The following is a 20,115-nucleotide window of genomic DNA, read 5'->3' on the forward strand; positions in this document are numbered from 1 at the left end:
ATATTTCCTAAAAATACAATGTAATCGCTATTTATATGGCACTTACACTGTGGTAGAAGAATAATGATGATTCAAAATATGCTAGAATTATGTGTAGGCCATTTGCAAGCATATATCATATTACATAAGAGATTTGAGCATCTGCAGATCCACAGAGGATCCTGCAGCCGATTGCCTCTAGATCCAGAAGGATGATGGATCACAGCATCTGGAGCCTGAGGCCTGACAATTCCCAACAGGAAAACAGTAATGGACAATGCAGGGCCCAGAGGATGGCAGGAAAGGTGGATTTGAGCCCACTGTAGTACTCTTCCTACTCATTTTAACTCAGGGATGTTGGAGTATGGATGTGTACCTGTGCCATCCCATAGTAGTCCTACTCCTGGGAATACTTTCAACATCAACTTCATTAGTTACAGAGGCAGCAATCCATATCCAATTTCCTTTTTGTGTCAGGACTGTTCATGTATAGACTAGACTCCTTTGTTAGAAACATTTATAATTAATCCTATAAACAAACAAACAAATGAAAGCAAATTTCATGCTGTCTACCCCAGCCAACCTTGTCAGTTTGGGACTAGGTTGCCACCTAATATACATATATATATATGAATTGAAATTTCTACTACAGACCTAACCTAATTTCTAACTGATAATAGACATGGATTCCCAGAAGTGCTCTAAGCCTCCTGATAGTAACGTCCTAATTTCCTTTCCTGGTAAACGTTTTAAATAAGATTTTTGCACCAAAGGAAATTAACCTTTAAATTAATCGTAATTATAAAATGCCATCACTGATTTCGGTCTTCAGCCTAATTACTTTCCATTATTTAAACGCAGTGTACCTCCCGTGAGCTTCAGGTTTGTTTCTCTCTCACTCCGGGCCACATAGTAGCAACCTCTTGTAGCAGAGACCACCTGGAGCATCCCCTGCTACTGAGGTCTTCCTCAAATGTCACTGGGGATCCAGGGCGTACCTCCACGCTCACCGACAAACACTCTTTCACCGCCCACATGCCAGGTGGCTCTGTTCTGCTGTTTTCACTCCCAGCATCTGTCAGTGCATCCTCAGGGATGCAGGTATCTCGGTCCTTCTGGCAAGAGGGAGATTCCTAAGCTCATCCGCCTGTTTGTCTTGCACAAAGCTCAACGGGATGTCTTGGAGTGGCCACCAGCCAACATCATTCATCAAAAAACTAGGTGTCAAGACCATTCCAGCATGTGTCTGGTATAGAGGGCTTCCTCCCCCCCACGGCCCCTCCCTCCGAGCTAGACCTTTGTCTTGCTGTCATTTGTTCTCTGGTATTGAGATCAGGGTATCCAAGCAACTTTATTTTATGAACCTGAATACAAAATCTTTGTGCCCAAAGGTCTATTTTTCTGCAACTTGCCTGCTCCTTTTTCCTGAGCTATTATTCATGTGTAGTAGCAAGCATAGACATTTACCGCAGGTAGACTAGGGTCCATATTATTGGGAGGGGCAAAATGATCAAGTGGAATAGTTTTTTCTTTTTCAAATTATTTTTGTTAATGCCACTACTCTTCTTTTTGCATTCATATGCTCTGACATTCTTTTCTTCTGAGGCTGATTAAAACAATTGCCCTATTCTTTGTCTCTACTAGTTAATATAAGTTCCTGGTGCCAAAATTATTTTCTGCAGGAAATTCTTCCTTTGTATGCCTAGGATAAAAATCTTCTCTGCTTATCTGAATGCTGTTGCCTCTATATTGATTCTTTAGAAGCCAAGGCTTCACAGAAAATAAATCATTTCTTTCCCCTCATATTTTTGACTTCGAAAGATTAGATTTACATAAAGACGAATATAGTGTGGGCGCCTGTGTGTGTTTGTATGAATAAGAAGCCATTTAGCATAACAGAGTAGATAACATGAGAAAAGGGAGGAAAAAAAAGAAATGATTGTTGAAGAATCAGTTTCCACTTTTTATTTGAAATTCTAAGTTCAGAAATAGAGCTGGTTTCTCTTAAGCAGCCACAGGAGGGAGCAATGCAAGGGCCAGAGACGAGATGGGTGGTAGCTAATTTTGCAGGCAATGTGAAGAAGCACACATTACTGCTGGAGACCACGGCTGTCAGTGAAAGGGCCTCTCATATGACCCACAGGTGGCAGAGTCCATTCATCTGTTCCACACATTGATCACACACTCAGACTTCAGTTGATTCTACGTAGTTGAAACACTGAGTATAACAAAGCACCTTTTGGAAGCACAGGGGCAGGTTTGCCATATGTGAAAATAAAAGACTAAGGAGATGTCACGTTTCTGTGCTGTCTTTCATATATCTATGAAATGTTTGTGGAAAGCCAATTGGTTAACTCTTTATTTCTCAAAAAAGCCTGAGTCTTTTCTCCAGGTTGGGAATGGTGTGTGTGTGTGTGTGTGTGTGTGTGTGTGTGTGTGTGTGTGTGTGTATTCCAGGTAGCAGGATACAGTGGGGAATGAGACATGTCTGGCTCCTGTCAGTTTCTCCAGCACTCTTTTACTCACAGAGTCAGCTTTAGTGTACTAGATTATGAACTTTCCGTGACTTAATCTTTAGAGGCTTATAAAATTTGCGTTGAAATAAAACAGTAGACATCATTTTTCTTATTGTTTAAGTTTAAGGAAATCATCACTTTACGTGGTGTTGGTGTACACCTTCAATTCCAGCACTTGGAAGGCAGGGGTTTGATGCTAGCCTGGGCTGCCCAGAGAAACCCTGTTTCAAAGCTCACTCCCCTACCCAGCAAGAAAATAAATCTTAGGCGGAATGAATAGATCTTAAGCACACTACAAAGTTTCTGTGCCTTGGGGGAGTAGAAAGGGAAGATGACATCTTTCTTTGTGACCACACTATGACTCTGCAGAGCACAGCTACATGTTAATGGCATTCAACATCTGGACTGTTAGCGTTTAGTAATATGTGATGTTGCTCAGAGATAAGAAAAAAAATGGTGAGTTTTGACCTGATTGGAATTTGGCAAATAAAGACAAGCTATTTCACTTGGTAATCTTTAAATTTGTTATAAAGAGATGGCCAAATGATAATATATAGACTATGTATCTTTCGTTTGACTCTGTAAATAATACAGACTATAAGTTCACCTGCCCACCAGCCACACAATCTGCTGTGCTTTTCACTGAACTTTCTGTTACCACTTCTGGATTATGTCTGAGGGGTGACTTAAAATAACAAGAAACCTCAGGATACAAAACCCAGGGTTTAGTATGATCTGAGCACCCACATTTGAAGCATGGTGAGTGACTAGAAGGAAGGAAGGGTCAGAAGGAGAAAAGAAAAGACAGAAGGGAGTACAGTTGAGAGAAGAAAGGACAGAAAGAAAATCAAACTGATATGCCAAAATGTTAACTGAAGATCAGGACTCATTATAAGTTCGTTTTGATTTTCTTTCCTCTTACTGCTTTGTTTGTGTACATTTTTGTGCTTTCTGTAGCAACCCTTTAGTCATTTACCAGCAAGATTAAGTGTTAGGTTTTCAGGGCAGAATATATCTCCATGTCCCTCCACTGCATTGTAAGTGACTAAGCTTAAGGAGTTGTATTCGAGCCTGATGGTTCTGGTTATCTGGACACATGCTCAAAGCATATAGAATGTAGTTTGATACATAGTGTAGGCCAGCAAGCTTTAGAAGGAAAATCAAACAAAAATAATAGAAACGTATTATCCTGAAAACAGTGAATAATTTCCTCTGGTTTTCTTTTTAAAAGAAAGATTCCATAAATCGATGGCAACTTTTGTCCCTAGGCCCCTTGACTTCAGAGACTTCAGGACAGGTTTTTATTCATTTGTGTTTAGTTGGTGGGCATGTGTATGTGTCTAACTCCACATTTAAATTGCTAGAATTCATTTTCCGGTATTGCTTTCAGAATAAGTCCCCTAGGCTATGACATTCCACATCTTTTTTTTCCCCCCCAGGGCAATTTCCCTATTGAATAACATTTGGAAATACAATGCATCTCTATTAGATCAGGTGGTGGCTACAGTTTTCCCTGAGGGATTCCAGGACCTTCCTGTGGATACAAAAAACTCACAATGCCCAGATACCCTAGCTAAAATGACAGTTTATATATAACCTACACACACCCTGCACCATACTCGGTACCTCTCTTGGTCACTTGAAACACCCAATGCAGTGCTCTGTGTAACAAACAATTGCTATACAAGATACTATTATCTTATATAACATGAAGAATATAAATAGTATGCTATTTGAGAACTTTGACAAGAACAAAAAGGCTGTATGTACTTTGTACAAATGCGCTCTTCCCCTCACCAAATATTTTCTATCTGCCATTTTGAATCCACAATTAAAGGAACTCACAGAGATGGAAAATGTACTTAGAAAAAGGTACTTAAAATGGATGAAATGCATTTAATGCAAGAGACCAACGTTTAGTTGTACTTTGTTTTAATGAAAATACATTAAAAAAAGAAACAGTAATGAAAATTGAGAGGTCATATTGAAGGACTTTTTTGTTGTTGTTGTTCTATCATAGATTAGTGATATTTTCTGTAAAGACCTTTTAATAGCAGGTAACGAGTAAAGATAAATTCTTAGCTCTGTCACTGAAGTGGACAGCTGATTGCTGTTAGCAGAGGGGAGGTCTGGGGGAGAGAAAAGGGCATCGTATATGGTGAAAGGCATGAGGACGGGGAATTTCTTTTACGGAAGATTGTAAACAGTGACAAATGCAAGTGGATGAAGGAGACTTGGAGGCATAAGGCTCCGGAAACAGGAGAGCTCTGCTGTGAAGAGCTCGGGGAGGAAGCCCACCCTCCCAGCGGAAGTCTGCTCTTCTAAGGCAGGACAGATATAACCAAGTGTGCCTGTGCGCTAATGGCTGCCAGGTTTAAGGTAAAGCTGTTGAGACGGAGTCCAGGCTTTGCTTTCAGCTTTTCCCGGGCGTGGAACTTTTCATCTGAAAGCAGATGACGTCACAGCGGAGGTGCCGACTGGGTTTCCTGCCTGATGGTAGGGAGCATGCTGCCATGTGGGCAGCGTTACTACCCCGGAGCTCTGATCTGAGGCCAGCTTTGCTCTGCCCCCTATAAATGTACATTCAGGAAACATATTGTGTGTGTTTGATTTGTGTCCCCCTCGTTCATTTCATAAACAGAGAACTTGAATTTGAGACAGGGCCTTTAAAGAGCTAATTAAAGTTACATGCGGCCGTCAGGGCAGGGTTGCAGTCCAACTGGACTGAAATGATTAACACAACAGGAAAGAGATGGAGAAAAGGCCACGAAACGATGTTGAAAAGGTACCATATATAAGGCAAGGAGAGGTCTCAGGACAATCCACATGCTAACACCTTGATCTTGGAGGTTCAGCCCCCAGAACCGGGGGAAAAATAAGTTCCTGTTGTTTAAGCTGTCAGTGCTGTGGTGTGTTATCAGGGCAGGCCTACCAATGCATAGGAAACGGAAGCACACCCTCATGAGGCTACCTGGTGTCATGTCCTAGTGTGCACAGCAGGTGGCAGCGCTATACTGTGAGTTTGGGCAGTCAGCTCATTTGCCAGGCTGTGGTTCTGGTTTAGATTACAGGGTCAAGCCCAGGGAAGTTCAGGTTTTAGCTTTTTCACTGCAAAGATACGTTCATTAGTGTCTCTGTTGTAAGGCTAGCCGTGTACCTCAGTAGGTACAGAGCTCTGCCTAGCACGCATAAGGCCCGAGCTCGACTCAAAGCATTGCAGAAACAGGGCCCTGTGGCACACCTGTAATCCCAGCACTTGGGAGGAGGAGCCAGGAAGATCAGAAGTTTAAAGTTATCCTTGGCTACATAGCAAGTGTGAGGCTAGCCTGGAATGTTAGCTCCCCTTCTGCCTCTCTCTCTCTTCCTCCTGCTCTCTTTTTTCCTTTCTAACCCATCCCTGTGTTACACAGTCCTGTACCGTCTATTTCTGTAATGATTTCTTACCATTTCCTGGAGTCTGACTCCTGTCCTTCCTCATGGTTCCTTGGCAGCTGATGCGTCTTCCCTCTGACCTTTGCTGGGTGCGCTCGTGTCTGTGAGCACTGAGTATAGAGCTGCTCAACTTCAGACCAGCCTCGAGCCTACAGTACTCACTCGATAGTCATAGCCCCCTACTTCTCTCCACAGCGCTCTCACCACAAGTTACAGAGCAGGAACTGTCCTCTCAGGGTGGAGACATCACGACCTCGGCAAAACCTTTCTTAATTCAAGGCCTGCTACCAGAGAACACTTTTTGTTTTCGTTGTCTTTCATAAAAATTAGGGGCCTAAATAATTTTCTTTACAATTTCCCAAAGTTTGACAAAAATCTGAACCCCTCTTTCCATACATAAGGTTATTAGAAGTAAGGTTTCTGGGCAGTATCTTCAGATAAGCGCTCGGCAAGAGGATGAGGCAATGGCGAGGTGTGAGAAATATACCAGCCAACAGTTTGCTCTGCAAAGACTCCTAACTGTTGCTGGGAAATGGTCACAAACAAACTCAATTAGAAGTCACCAAAGGTCATTGTATGCAAGCAGCCCTGATGAAGATCTGTATGCTGTCCACTGGGCCTCTGGGCCTCTAAGCTCAGTGCCAGTGGCTTAGGAAAGACAGAGACATAGCTCAAATTTTCAGACCATCATTATGTCGGAGACTTCTGAGGTTCTTGGGTTTACATGATATTGGCAAAACTTTTATTCAGGACAGAATTCTCTATGACACATTTCTCTACAATTTGTATTCTCTGACATAGTAAGAATTTTTACGAAAAAGTTCTGTATACCAATATATGGGCCTTGTATTATTTATACTTTAGTTTTCATAAATTGAAGTTTTTAACATCCATAAAATACCACTAACGGTTCTTAAGTATCCTGGGCTCTTTATAAAACAACTTAGTGTGTTAGATAGCTCTAAACCAGGGCTTTAGATGACTGTGAACATGGGTTCCACAAGGACACTACTTTTTAAAAATTGCACTATTTAATTTACTTGTGTGTGGAGGTCAGAGAACCAACTGCTTGTGCGGTTTATTTTCTCCTTCAAAGCTTGTGGGGCTTGGAGATCAAACTCAGGTGATCATGCTTTCTCTTGTGAGCTATCTGTTGGCCTAGGAACATCTCTCTCTCTCTCTCTCTCTCTCTCTCTCTCTTTCTCCTCTCTCAATGTGTATGGGTGTTTTGTCTTTTGTCTACATACCACACTCATGCAGTGCTGGATGAGGTCAGGAGAGGGAGTCAAATCTTTTACAACTAGAGTCTCAGAAAGTTGTTAGCAGCAGTGTGGGGGCCAGGAATCCAATCCAGGCTCTGTGTGACAGCAGCATGCTCTCTTCGCCACTGAGCTGTCTTGTTAGCTCATAGGTACACTGCCTTTAAGAACAACCAGTCAACCTACATCTGCGTACCATGGCTCAGGGGTTACTCACTGTGGTTCCATCATTGATGCTTTTTGTCTCAAGACTGCCCTCTTTACCCCCCCCCCGTGGGACAGTTCACTGTGGGTTTAGAAGAGAACTGTTTCTCTCTTTGATCTGTATTGTCAGCTCTGCTTACCTAGTACTACTCAAACGAAACTCAATTAGGAAAAAGTGAACATCCTTCTTTATTAGACCATTTTCAGGAATGTCAGTGGATAAATAAGCACTCTGACTTTCCAGGGTCAAATTTCCTTGCCTTTATCCTTGTAAAATGAGCATGAGCATTTTGCAATGTGTTATTCTGTAAAGATGCTGATTACACAGCCTGTTTGGTCCATACATATAGACATCTATGTATCCTTTAATCTGCCCTAATCTCTGAATAATGCTTTTGTGAATGCTTACTGGATATCATCTCTTACATCTCAAATAACCTGCCCGCGCTCAGGTAGTTATTGTGTCCCCATTCTACTTTCTTTAAGGGGTGCTGCTATGTACTCCTTCACTCATAAGAAACATCTCGGAATATCATATCATACCATATCACATCACATTATATCATGTCATTTCTTAACATACTACATCATATTGTGCCATACCATGTCATTTCATATTGTATCATATCAGATCATGCCATATCACATCATATCTTAATATGTCATGCCACAGAATGTCATGTCAGATCATGCCATACTATCTTATGCCATGGCATCTCAGATCATGTTATCTGGATCATTGTCATATCCATTGATTTCCATTAGGAATTCACTTGTTGGCAGAGTTTTAAGAACTATTGCAAATTATTGGTTGTTGAGATTTGTAGTCCTTGATGGAACTGCTTCATTAGCAACACACAATAACTGAACTGTAACAAAGGAGAAGATTCACTTTAACTTCGTTTAAGATTCACTTCTGTCTCTAATTTCCCATCTGTATTCTCTACTAGAAATTGTTCTAAGAACAGATTTTTGAAACACCTTTCAATGAAAGGGGAAAGCATGTTTTCAAAACGAGAGCTTCTCTGTTTCTTTAATATGCTGATTCCTTTGTGAAGACTAGCTTAGCCTGATGGGCACTGAAGGCTTATTTCCTATTCTTCTGGGGTGTGGAGCGGCATTGTCTCTGAGACAGGGGGGCTGGGGAGCCAGCACTACGGAAGCTTTGAACTTGAAAGACACAGAGTAGAGCTTTAATACTTACAGCTGTCCTCTTCTTCAGTTATACATTTCACAACATAACAGGCGTAGATGAAGCCCGCCAGCTGAAACAAAACGGACAAGCTTTAGACATCACACAAAGGCGAAAGTGTCTGACCTCCCTGGGGGAACAGCATTTCAAAGACAGCAGTTAGAGTCCTATTTGGGCTTCCAACATGGTTCATCCCTGGATCGTGACTCCTTTGTGGATGTTTACGCCAGTATTTATCTGCCTTCTCAAGAAATACATTGCTTCATTTCTTCTCTGATGTTTATGTATAAGTTTTGCTAATTGCTAAGTAAATATAAAACAACTATTTCAGGTGCAAAGACAGGAAAAGAACCGTGGCCATTCATGAATGGAAGCAACACTTACATTTTTGGCTTTATCTTGCTTTTTTTTTTTTTTTTTTTTTTTTTTTTTTTTTTTTTTTTTTTTCTTTTCAAGACAGGGTTTCTCTGTGTAGCTCTGGCTGTTCTGGAACTTTCTCTGTAGACCAGGCTGGCTTCAATCTCAGAGCTCCACCTGTCTCTGTCTCCTGAGTGATGGCATATGCCACCACCACCAGGCTTCAACATTTATATTTATACCAGAATTTTCTTGAAGTCAGGGCCTATGCTTCTAAAAATGAATTTTCCTCTGTTGAGTTTAATCTGAGTCACAGAAACAGATGATAATGGAATGAGCTGATGGCAAGACAAAGTCATACATAAATAAATGCAGGTTTATTGGAAGAGGCAGAGGAGGGGGAAGGGAGAGAGAGGGGAGAAGAGGAGGGGAGACACAGAAAGAGGGAGAGAGCAACAGAGAGAGAGGGAACCAAAATGTCTGGATTATATAGTGAAGAACCACTCCTGGGCTAGGGAATTCAGGGTAGTGGGCAGGGTGTGCCAGCCATGCCCCACAACAGGGACCTAGGGATAGCAGAAACCAAACTTTCTCGACTTTTGAAAAGTGCTGTGAAAATATTCCAAGGCGGTTTCACTATGTGTTGCATGGGCCTTTGCAGGTAAGAGAAAGTCTTGTTAAAACATGTAGAGGAATCAGGGCATTCTGATATGTTACTGAGGTGCAAATGAGATGGGCACCTGTGAGTGAGAAAGATTGTGAGAACACTCTGATCTTGGGTTGGCCCCTGCCATACCAACTTTTCTGAGGCCTCCCACAGAAAGGTTCCTGTGGTCACCAAAGTCCTTGCCCACTGAAACGTGAACTTATGAAGAACTTCAGCAAAGTTATTTGGCATCTAAGCCTCAAGATAGAAAGACATTGTAGTCTCTCTTATCAGTAATATTTAATTAAATTCTCAGCTCTGATAGGAGGCAATGATATAATTTACTGATAAGTGTCTTATAGCAGAAGCAATCCAAGTTTGATAAATTCTATGTTTTGTTATTGTACAAAACAATGAGTTTCGTTATGAGATTTTTCATACATATTAATCCTTGTATCCTGTTCTTTTATACACTCCCAATGCCCGCCATCGTCACTCTTCATTTCTCTTACTGTTTTCCTTTCTCCCTTCAAATAGTCTCCCTTATGATTTATTCTCATATATATGTGTGTGCATATATAATGTATATTACATACAATATATAGATATAATCCTATAATTATGTATGTAATTTTAGATTCTTTATGTAAATAAGAGAAAATATGGTATTTTCTCTTCCTTTTTTATTTCCCTTTCCATTTCATTGTAAACTTTTCCTTCTCCTCTCACTATGTCCTTTCTACTTTCAAGTCCTATGTGTGTTCATGCTTGTTCATGTAAATATATATAAATGTAGATTTTGCGTATAATAGAAAATATGCAGTGGCTTCTTATAAACTTAATTATCTCAGCTCTACCTACTTTTCTGTAAATGACAGGATTTCTTTTTTTTTTTTATTGCTGAATACAATCATGTGTATATATATCATACTTTCTTGATCCATTCATCTTTAAATGGACATCTAGACCGAATCGTTATCTTGCCTATTGTAAATAATGGAGCAATCAACACAGATGCACAAATGAAAGGTATGTTCTCAGGACAGTGATCATGGTGACATTGTATCCAGGCATTGATCTAAGTGAGTACAGACTCCTGTGAACAAAAACCTCTGAAAAGAAACTGATTCTGGCTGTGAAGAAAAATTCCTGCAAGGAGTCTGTGTCTGCAGAGACTGATTGCATGAACAGAATTTCAGTACTGTAGAGTGGTATGAATGTTGCAGGTCCAGACAATAATGACGTTATATTGGGCTAAGTTCTGGCTGTGCAAAACAACGATTCATAACCGTTCCACCCCCGAATTGGAACTAACATGTTGTGTCAACAAATAACATTTAGAAACTATTGGCTCAGCAGTCAAGTATCTTCTGCCAATCCCAAACCTAAGGATGCCATTAGATCACATCTTGAGTCTATAAGAAAGCTTCCCCTATCTTGATGTACATGCTTCTCTGAGGTACTCACCAATGGATTTTAAAGTTGTGTGACGTTCTCTGTTCTGTAAAACCATAAAAATGTGGTGAAACTGTTTCCCTGTTGGAACACGGAATTTGGTGCAACCTAAATTTGTGCCTCCCAAGTCATGATCACTCTAAATGGAACCATGATAAACTATTTCCTATTCCTTTTAAGAGGACAGGGGCTGCTTCTGTCATGAACTCGGTTGCCTGCTCTTTGAACACTTGGTGAACCCTGGTGATGAGGCCTTCCTAGGCCACAGAGGAAGAGGATTCAGACAGTCCTGATGAGACTCAATAGCTAAGAGCAAATGGCAGAAGGAAAACTTTCTGTTTCAGTGGCCTAGGGGAAGAAAATGGGGGGATGGGAGAGGGAGGAAGGGATTGGGAGGTCCTGAGGAAGGGGCTACAATCAGGATATACCATGAATAAATTGTAAAAAAAATTAAAAATAGAGGATGGCTATAGTTTTTGTGTTGACAGTTATAGCACCACAATGTGAGACCCAGAGAATGATTCACTTTTCACTAAAGGGATCATTGGAATAAAAAAACAGTACCTGCATGACTCATTGAGGCTAGGCTATCTGGTGTTATTCCCTCATTGAATAATTGGTGAGTTCTTTCTGGGGCTCCCAACTTCCCTTGGTTTGGTCAGTGGTCCATTTTGTTTGTTCTGAGCTGGTTAAGAAGGATCCTATTGTTTGCATTGTCTTCCTCTGTGGCCTGGTAAGGCTGTCCCCTAACCCCTTCAGGGGGAGGAGATCAAAGAGCCAGCCACTGAGTTCATGTCAGAGACAGTCCCTGTTCCCCTTACTAGGGTACCCACATGGACACTGAGCTGCCATGGGCTACATCTGTGCAGGGGTTCTAGGTTAACTCCATGAATGGTCCTTGGTTGGAGTATCAGTCTCAGAAAAGATCCCTGGGCCCAAATAGTTTGGTTCTGTCCCTCTCCTTGTGGAGCTCCTGTTCCCTCCAGCTTTCTATCTCCCCTTTCTTTCATAAGATTCCCTGTACTCTGCCCAAAGTTTGGCTATGAGTCTCAGCATCTGCTTTAATACTGTGCTGGGTAGAGTCTTTCAGAGGCCCTCTGTGGTAGGCTCCTGTCCTGTTCCCTGTTTTCTTTCTTTGGATGTCTATCCCATTTGCCTTTCTGAATGAGGATTGAGCATCTTACCCAGTGTTGGAGGGGCATGGGAAAAGAAAAGGAAGGTCGGTGGGATTGGGAGGGAATGAGAGAGGGGGCTACAGCTGGGATACAAAGTGAATAAATGGTAATAAAAAAATAAAAGTATTGTGAGCCAAAAAAAAAAAAAGACGGATCCCACTTTGATGGATACCCTTTTCATATGCCTTCAAAGTATTTTGTTTAAACTGTAAACTGTCTTTTTTTTTCCTTTGCTTTGAAAACATATTGCATTGGTTTAGTATGTTGCTTGCTTTCAGATCTCTAAAGACATTTTGGTCAGTGTTTTGTTTGCTTTTGCAACTTCGAAGGCCTTTTGATTTTTGTGTTGTCTTGGTTTTCATTGTCTTTGACACATTTTGATTTATTATCCTTTAGGCTTTATCTCCTGACACTCTTCCTCAAATTCACCATTCTGCGTTTTTCGGCTGTCATTCCTGAGACCTTGCCAAGCTTTTGGTCTAGGAATCTTATGAGTACCTGATGATAAAGACTCCAAAGGAAGAAAACACTTGTTCCCTCCCACTGAAAAATGTGGAGGTGTCACAGGGAGCACCCCATGATGTTCAAAGACCTCACAGGGAAGCCCAACATATATGCTTATGCTTGGGTCAGAAGGAACTTTATTGGCCTGCTTGGATGACACATAGGAGGGACTGAGCACTCAGTGTTCTGAGTCCTACACATATACACAAATGTGCAAGATGACCCTGAGACCCAGTGGGAGAAGAAACATCGAGCCCCATAGCAGCCCATGAAACTGACCCCGAACACATAGTTAGCGTGGACAGGCAACTTTTCAGGAGAAAATGTAAACATAGGTTTAAATATGGGGTATAAGGTTTCCAAAAGGAGGAAATGTTTAGAGATAAATCTCCACCAGGTACTCTAGCTGGCTTTGTGTGTGATGATCACTAACTTGAAAGCATTTGGGAAAATGGGGAGGTCTAAATATTTACTCTCTCCAAACTGATTTATTTTGTGTCTGTAACTAAGTACGAGGCAATGAAGTTGTTATTATTATTATTTTTTCTTAAAAAAGACAAATCACAAACAGGCAGCCTGCTTTAATTAAAATACAAAATATCTGTGAGCAAGTAGAAAAACCTGAACAAATTATCATGCATTACATATATGAAATAGTACAAGACATATGTGAAAACATTCTAATTAAATAAACTAGGGTTAGATTACTTCCTCCTTCCATGCCTCCTCCTTCTCAAATTCTTGTCCTTTTATTCTTTAATTATTATTGTACACGTGTATAAGGAATACTTATGCAAATACAACCTGAAGAGTCTGTTTAGTGTTTCTTGTAAATGTATGTTTTTAGGGCTGACCACTTGCTTATCCAAAATTCATTAATATTAATTAATAAAACAACAACAACAATTTGGCTTCGATGTCTAAACATTGTTGCCAATCTGACTCATTTGAGAAGGAGGAACCTCAGTTGCAGAATTGCCTCCTTCAGATTGGCTTGAGGGCATGACTCTGGAGGGATTTTCTTGCCTGATGATTGGTGCAGGAGGGTGTGCTGTGGGTGGTACCATGCCGAGGGAGGTGGGGCTGGGACGCAGAAGAAAGTTAGCTCAGTGAAAGCCAGGGGCAAACCAGTGAGCAGCATGCCTCTGTCATTTCCGCTTCAGTTCCTGCCTGAATCCTTGCCCCGACTTCCCTCAGTGATAGGTTTTGCTAACCTTGAAGTGTAAGTCAAATAAACCCGTTTTCTTCCCAAAGTGTTTTTGGTCAGGTTATTTATCACAGCTACAGACAGCAAACTAGACCACAACTATAAAAACTAACAATAAAAACAACAAACAAAAAAGTCACACAGCGACTTTGAGCATTTACACGGGATTATCTTAAGCCTTCTTAAATCTTTTATGTGCCAAGAGCCACAGGAAGGCTCTATTCTCTTAGTGGTCTGTGTCATGAGAACATTGTCCTCGGGACTTGGGTCTGGCCCTGGCTTGTTGATGATCTGTGCAGTTGTATAAATCCCTTGGGTACTGCCTGTGACTCCACTTTCCCCTCTGCATATGTTCATTCTACATGTGACTAAGTTTTACTGACTTATCAGTGGTTTATCTCTCATTTTCAGCTGTTAGTACTTGGTGAATCATTTGAAAGGCATTTTCTTTTCCTCAATCACAAACTTTCCTTTTGATTCTTACTTATCACTTCATTACTTTGAAATGAAAATCTAGGTAACAAGTATTGATAAATTCTGAGATCTTGGGCCAATGGGTTTAAACTCATTAGAATCTAGCGTTGCTGCTAGATTCTCAGTTATTAAGTACCTTTTCTCTGAATGCAGCTAAGAACCTGCACCCTGCTTATCAGTGAGTTTATAATTGTATTCAGCTGCATTCTCTTACTACCGGGGGAGCTCCTTTGATACAAAAGTAAATCCTGTTGCGTTCCATTATAACAGCCCGCTGATTAAGAGTTTAGCTTTTAAATTGGTCACCTCTAACTACAAATGTAAATGTGCTTTCCCCAATTCATCGGATCCAGAAATTCTGCTATCTTCCAATTTTCCTACACCTGTGTATTTCTAATTTAATTCTAACTTTCAAAAAGCAACTCATAAAATTTGCCAGTAGTAGAGAGTTTCAGGTTATCTCTAATACTCCCCAATGTTTCCAATGCTGTGCATCTCTTAAATGGTGCCTAAGCCACCATGGAGACCGACCCTGGTTACTAACTGACGTTACGACTGGGCAGCGAGCACATTTAAACGGTACTATTCTACAACAGAGACAGCCAACCACTGAGACAATCAGAAATGTTTTCAGACATCTCCATAAGTCTCCTTTAAAGGGCAATACTGCCTTTGGTTAGAGCTACTATTTTAGATACAGTCTCAGCCTGAAGGGATTTGCCATCTTGTAGAATTTGTAATTTCAAGTAGATTTCAGTAGGAAAGGCCAGTAGGAAGGGAGAAAGTTGTACAGATGACAAGTGGTACAGTTGATTTCCTGTGTTGGCTCATTAATCCCTGCAACCGCCCTTGGATCAACATTATATGTATTGCTGCAGAAGATGAGTAATTGAAGTTGCTTCTCTGGAGAGAGATCCTCAAGCAGGAAAGTGATGTGTGTGTGTGTTCAGGCACCATCCATAGTTTTATCCTTTTAGGAACTTCATACTAGAACAATACATATCAAAAGTGTATAGACAGATCAGGGTCCAATCAGCAGGATTCCAGAGTGTGTCCAATTGCTCTTGTTATATACATGTAAAGTGCAGCCCTTGAAAAAGCATAACATTCTTGGTAGAATCCAAATCCTCCCTGAGGTGATGTCCAGCCTCTTAGCTGCATCTCTGTCACACCTGCTTAGAACTCAGTCCCATAGAAAGGCATTAGAAAAAAAAAAAGTTGTTTTCCCCTCTACTCTCTCTTAATTCATTTTCTCAGTATGTCAACAAAGAATGCTAATCCTGTACATTCTTCCCTCCTTACCCAACTCAGCTTTGCACCTAAAGTAACCAACTCATTCTTTAAGAATATATTAGCGTATCAGTTCCTCTCAGGAATGGCAGGCCATCCCCAGAGTAGGTTGTAGGCCGGCCTGCTTGAGACAAATCCCAGAGACACTGAAAGGCTTTGAGAAAGAATGTAGTGGAGAAAGCAGAAGCGAGACAACATTGTCTGAGACGCACTCAGAAAAGAACCGGGAAGTAAGGGTACTAGGTAGGTATGCATGTGGCACACAGGCATACATGAAGGCAAAACACCATACACATAAAATAAGAATAAATAAACCCCCCAAAAGAAATGCTTCCTACTTTGTTCGTTTTTAAAATATGGATTGAATCATCATGGGATGTTTATGTGGTATTGTTCCAGAAAAACGAATGGATACCCACTTCGGAGAAGACAAAGCATTTGAGTTGCTTGTTTTTGGCCTCTGAAGTACGGCTAAGTCTAAAGCATTTTATTTTTCACTCATCTTGTCATCTTCATATATTTACTATTGTTTGTTCACTTCTAAATCACCTGGTGAGGTGTTACCGATCATCTTGACATCATTACTGACAGAAAGGAAATGATATATTTTTTTCTCTCTCCAGAACTAAATCAGATTAAACAGACTAAACTGTAATTGGATATCCTAGACAGTCGCTTAGAAGCTAATCGGTAAAAGGGAAGGGAAACCTTTGTTAGGTTGGTGGAAGCATTCAATTTTGATAATCTAACGTGCAACATCAGTGTTTAAAATATTATAGTTTGGACATCTGTTTCTAGAGTGATGGATTTGTCTGAACAATTTTTTTTTTAGCCCTTTTAACTGAGCACATGTCAGAACCCTGACTTTAAGTGTGCAGTCACATGGGAACTTAAGAGATAGAAAGAAAACAGGACTATATGAGACCTTGTTCTCCAAGAAGGGATACAATGCAAATTCATCCTCTCTGTCCCTTCCTAACTCTTTCCTTTCTTTCCTTCCTTATCTTCTTTCTCATTCATCTTTTCTCCTGTTTTCTTGGTTTCATATATACTAGATCTAGAGTTGAGCAGCTCAGGATCTAACAATCCTGAGCCTTTGGGGAAAGCCTGCCTTCTCTAGTCAAAGGACTAGAAAAGAGTCAGGGAAGCAGGAAACAGTTTAATAAACTATTTCTTCTTCAACCAGTGCTACAGGAGAAAGAAAGAGAAACAACTGAATTCTCATTCCTTAGTAAAGAACAAAGAGCAGGGAGGCTATGGGGTCCAAGAAGCCAAACAAGGGCTGTAGATCTTCATTTCTTTTAGGAATTAGAAAGACTTTCCTATTCTTCCACATGAGGGTTCATGAATCTAAACTGCTGGCCTCACTCCCCAGTAATTGCGCACTCTAGCTCTCCATATTGGAGAGGTGTCAGAGCAGACAGTGTGGAGTCAGCACTGTTTACCAGTGTGCATCAGTAATGAGGACCATCCTTTCCCTGCAGTGTCTGTGGGAGGCACCTAGGAGCAGCAGGAAGGTCCTCTGACATCAGCTGTGATATCATCAGTGAGCGGCTACTGGGTAGAGGGCAGTTCACTGCCTCTCAGCCTTAATGACAGGCTCTTCTTATCTGGAATCTTTATTGAGTCTAAATGAAGATCCTGGACTTCTAGCCACACTTGACAGAAAGGACCCAGAACTCTCGTGCTCCCTGTCAAAATTTATGGGAGGAATTAACAAATGCAGAAGACTTGATTAAAACATAGCCTCTCATCACATGATACTCTAAATGCCCATGTTTCAATTAAACTTTAATTAAAAAATACTCATCAAACCAAAGAGGATCTTAATATGAATAAAATGAGAATCAATGGAAGTGATTATTTGATAAGTGTTTTAAATTAACAATAATTAAATACTCCAATAATTATTTACAAACAAATAAAATGAAAGAAAAAAACCAAAAATCTAGGCAGGTCTCAGAAAATAATTAGAAATTATGAGGGTGAACCAAACTCATAATTTGGAACCACAGGGGGGATACAAAGTTGAAGGATACCCTTGAACTCATTGGCACAGAGGACAACTTCCTGAACAGAACACCAACAGCACAGGCTCTAAGAGCAACAATCAATAAATGGGACCTCATGAAACTGAAAAGCTTCTGTAAAGCAAAGGACACCGTCTTCAGAACAAAACGACAGCCTACAGATTGGGAAAGGATCTTCACCAACCCTATATCTGACAGAGGGCTAATATCTAGTATATATAAAGAACTAAAGAAGTTAAACAGCAAAAATCAAGTAATCCAATTAAAAAATGGGGAACAGAGCTAAACAGAGAATTTTCTGCAGAGGAATATTGAATGGCAGAGAAACACTTAAAGAAATGCTCAACCTCATTAGCCGTTAGGGAAATGAAAATCAAAACGACCCTAAGATTTCACCTTCCACCCATCTGAATGGCTAAGATCAAAAACTCAAGAGACAGTACATGCTGGAGAGGTTGTGGAGAAAGGGGAACCCTCTTCCACTGCTGGTGGGAATGTAAACCTGTACCACCACTCTGGAAATCAATCTGGCTCTTTCTCAGACAATTAGGAATAGTGCTTCCTCAAGATCCAGCTATACCACTCCTAGGCATATATCCAAAAGATTTTCAAGTACACAATAAAGACATTTGCTCAACCATGTTTGTAGCAGCCTTATTGGTAATAGCCAGAAGCTGGAAACAGCCCAGATGCCCCTCAGTGGAGGAATGGATGCACAAATTGTGGTTTATCTACACAATGGAATATTACTCGGCAATAAAAAACAAGGAAATCATGAAATTTGCAGGTAAATAGTGGGATCTGGAAAGGATCATACTGAGTGAGCTATCCCAGAAGCAGAGGGATGCACACGGTATATACTCACTCATAGAGACATATAATATAGGATAAACCTACTAAAATCTGTACACCTAAAGAAACTAATCAAGAGGGAGGACTCTTGTTAAAATGCTCAATTCCTATCCAAAAAGGCAAAGAGGCTGGGCATCAGAAGAAGGAAAAAAGAGGGAACAAGTCAGGAGCCTTACACAGAGGATCTCTGAAAAGCTCTGCCCTGTAGACTATCAATGTAGATGCTGAGACTTATGGGCAACCTTTTGGCAGAGTGCAGGAAATCTTAGGAAAGAAGTGGGAAACAGTAAGATCTGGAGAGGACAGGAACTCCACAAGGAGAGCAACAGAACCAAAAAATTCTGAGCACAGGGGTCTTTCCTGAGACTGACATTCCAACCAAGGACTTTGCATGGAGATAACCTAAGACCCCTGCACAGATGTAGCCCATGGCAGTTCAGTATCCAAGTGGTTTCCATTGTAATAGGAACAGGGACTGTTTCTGACATGAACTGATTGGCCTGCTCTTTAATTACCTCCCCCTGAGGGGGAAGCAGCATTACCAGGCCACAGAAGAGGACAAGGCAGCCACTCCTGATGAGACCTAATTGACTAGGATCAGAAGGAAGGAAAAGAAGTCCTCTCCTATCAGTGGACTTGGAGAGGGGCATGCATGCAGAGGGTGGAGGAAGGGAGGGATTGGGACGGGAGGAGGGAGAGAACCACAGGGGGGATACAAAGTGAATAAAGTGTAATTAATAAAGAAAAAAAGACTAAAAAAAAAAGAAAAATAATGCAGTTACTGAAATAGGAAAATGTCTGCAGAATTGAGGGTCCCAAGGGAAAAAAATCTTTAGGCTTGATGAGAGGAGGCAGAAATCACTATTATTTGGGCAACAGAGAAGGAGAGGAACATTGAGAAGAGACTGTCAGGGCCCAAGGAGGAACCAAGAGACTGTTTACAAAGTAAAGACGACTGTGGCATGGATACTACACACAAGGAAAAAGGGATGAGAACATTCTAAGTTCAATTCACAAATTCCTCATGAACTTCCAAATTCAGCCAGTGGAGCAAATTCCAAACAGAATCCCTCAAAACAAATTCACAGAAGATACAGTCAAAGTCTGGAAAACCAAAGACAAAAACTCAAAGCTGAAGGGCAACATTTATGTGACAGCAACCTGGAAACATTGTTTTTAAAAACCACAGTTGCAGCTATAGTCTAAATCAACAACTGTGCTCTGGAACATTAACCCCAGAAAGGAATAGACACCGAGACACCCAAACCTACCCTACCTTTTACAGCCCCTTTCCTCTCCAGAGCTGAAAGCGAGGCACAATCCCATGTCCTTCAGAGCACGGAGAATCGATATTGCGGACACCTGCCCCATAAAATACCTTTCAGCCACAGCATTAAAAGAACTATTGGTTTGTACAACAAGTTGAATGAATTTCCACAGAATTGTGCTTTTTGAAAAAAGCCATTTCCAAAATTTGAGATCATTTATATTAATTAATTTTTTTAAAAAATTTATGTTTAAGTGTGCATGCATGTGAGAGCAG

General features: G+C 40.8%; 1 protein-coding gene across 2 annotated transcripts in view; it reads right to left on the reverse strand.

Moving 5' to 3' along the window:
• The window catches only part of Nkain2 (sodium/potassium transporting ATPase interacting 2), a 1,156,795-nt gene that overhangs the window by 19,580 nt on the left and 1,117,100 nt on the right, over positions 1 to 20,115 (reverse strand). For both annotated transcript variants that reach the window (XM_055599337.1, XM_055599336.1), the window contains exon 5: positions 8,595 to 8,655. In XM_055599337.1, coding sequence (XP_055455312.1) covers positions 8,595 to 8,655 — 61 coding nt within the window. The remainder of the gene's footprint in view (positions 1 to 8,594; positions 8,656 to 20,115) is intronic.

The sequence above is a fragment of the Psammomys obesus genome, unplaced genomic scaffold (genome assembly GCF_907164565.1).
Source record: "Psammomys obesus unplaced genomic scaffold, mPsaObe1.curated_primary_1811, whole genome shotgun sequence".
NCBI classification, from domain to species: Eukaryota; Metazoa; Chordata; class Mammalia; order Rodentia; family Muridae; genus Psammomys; species Psammomys obesus.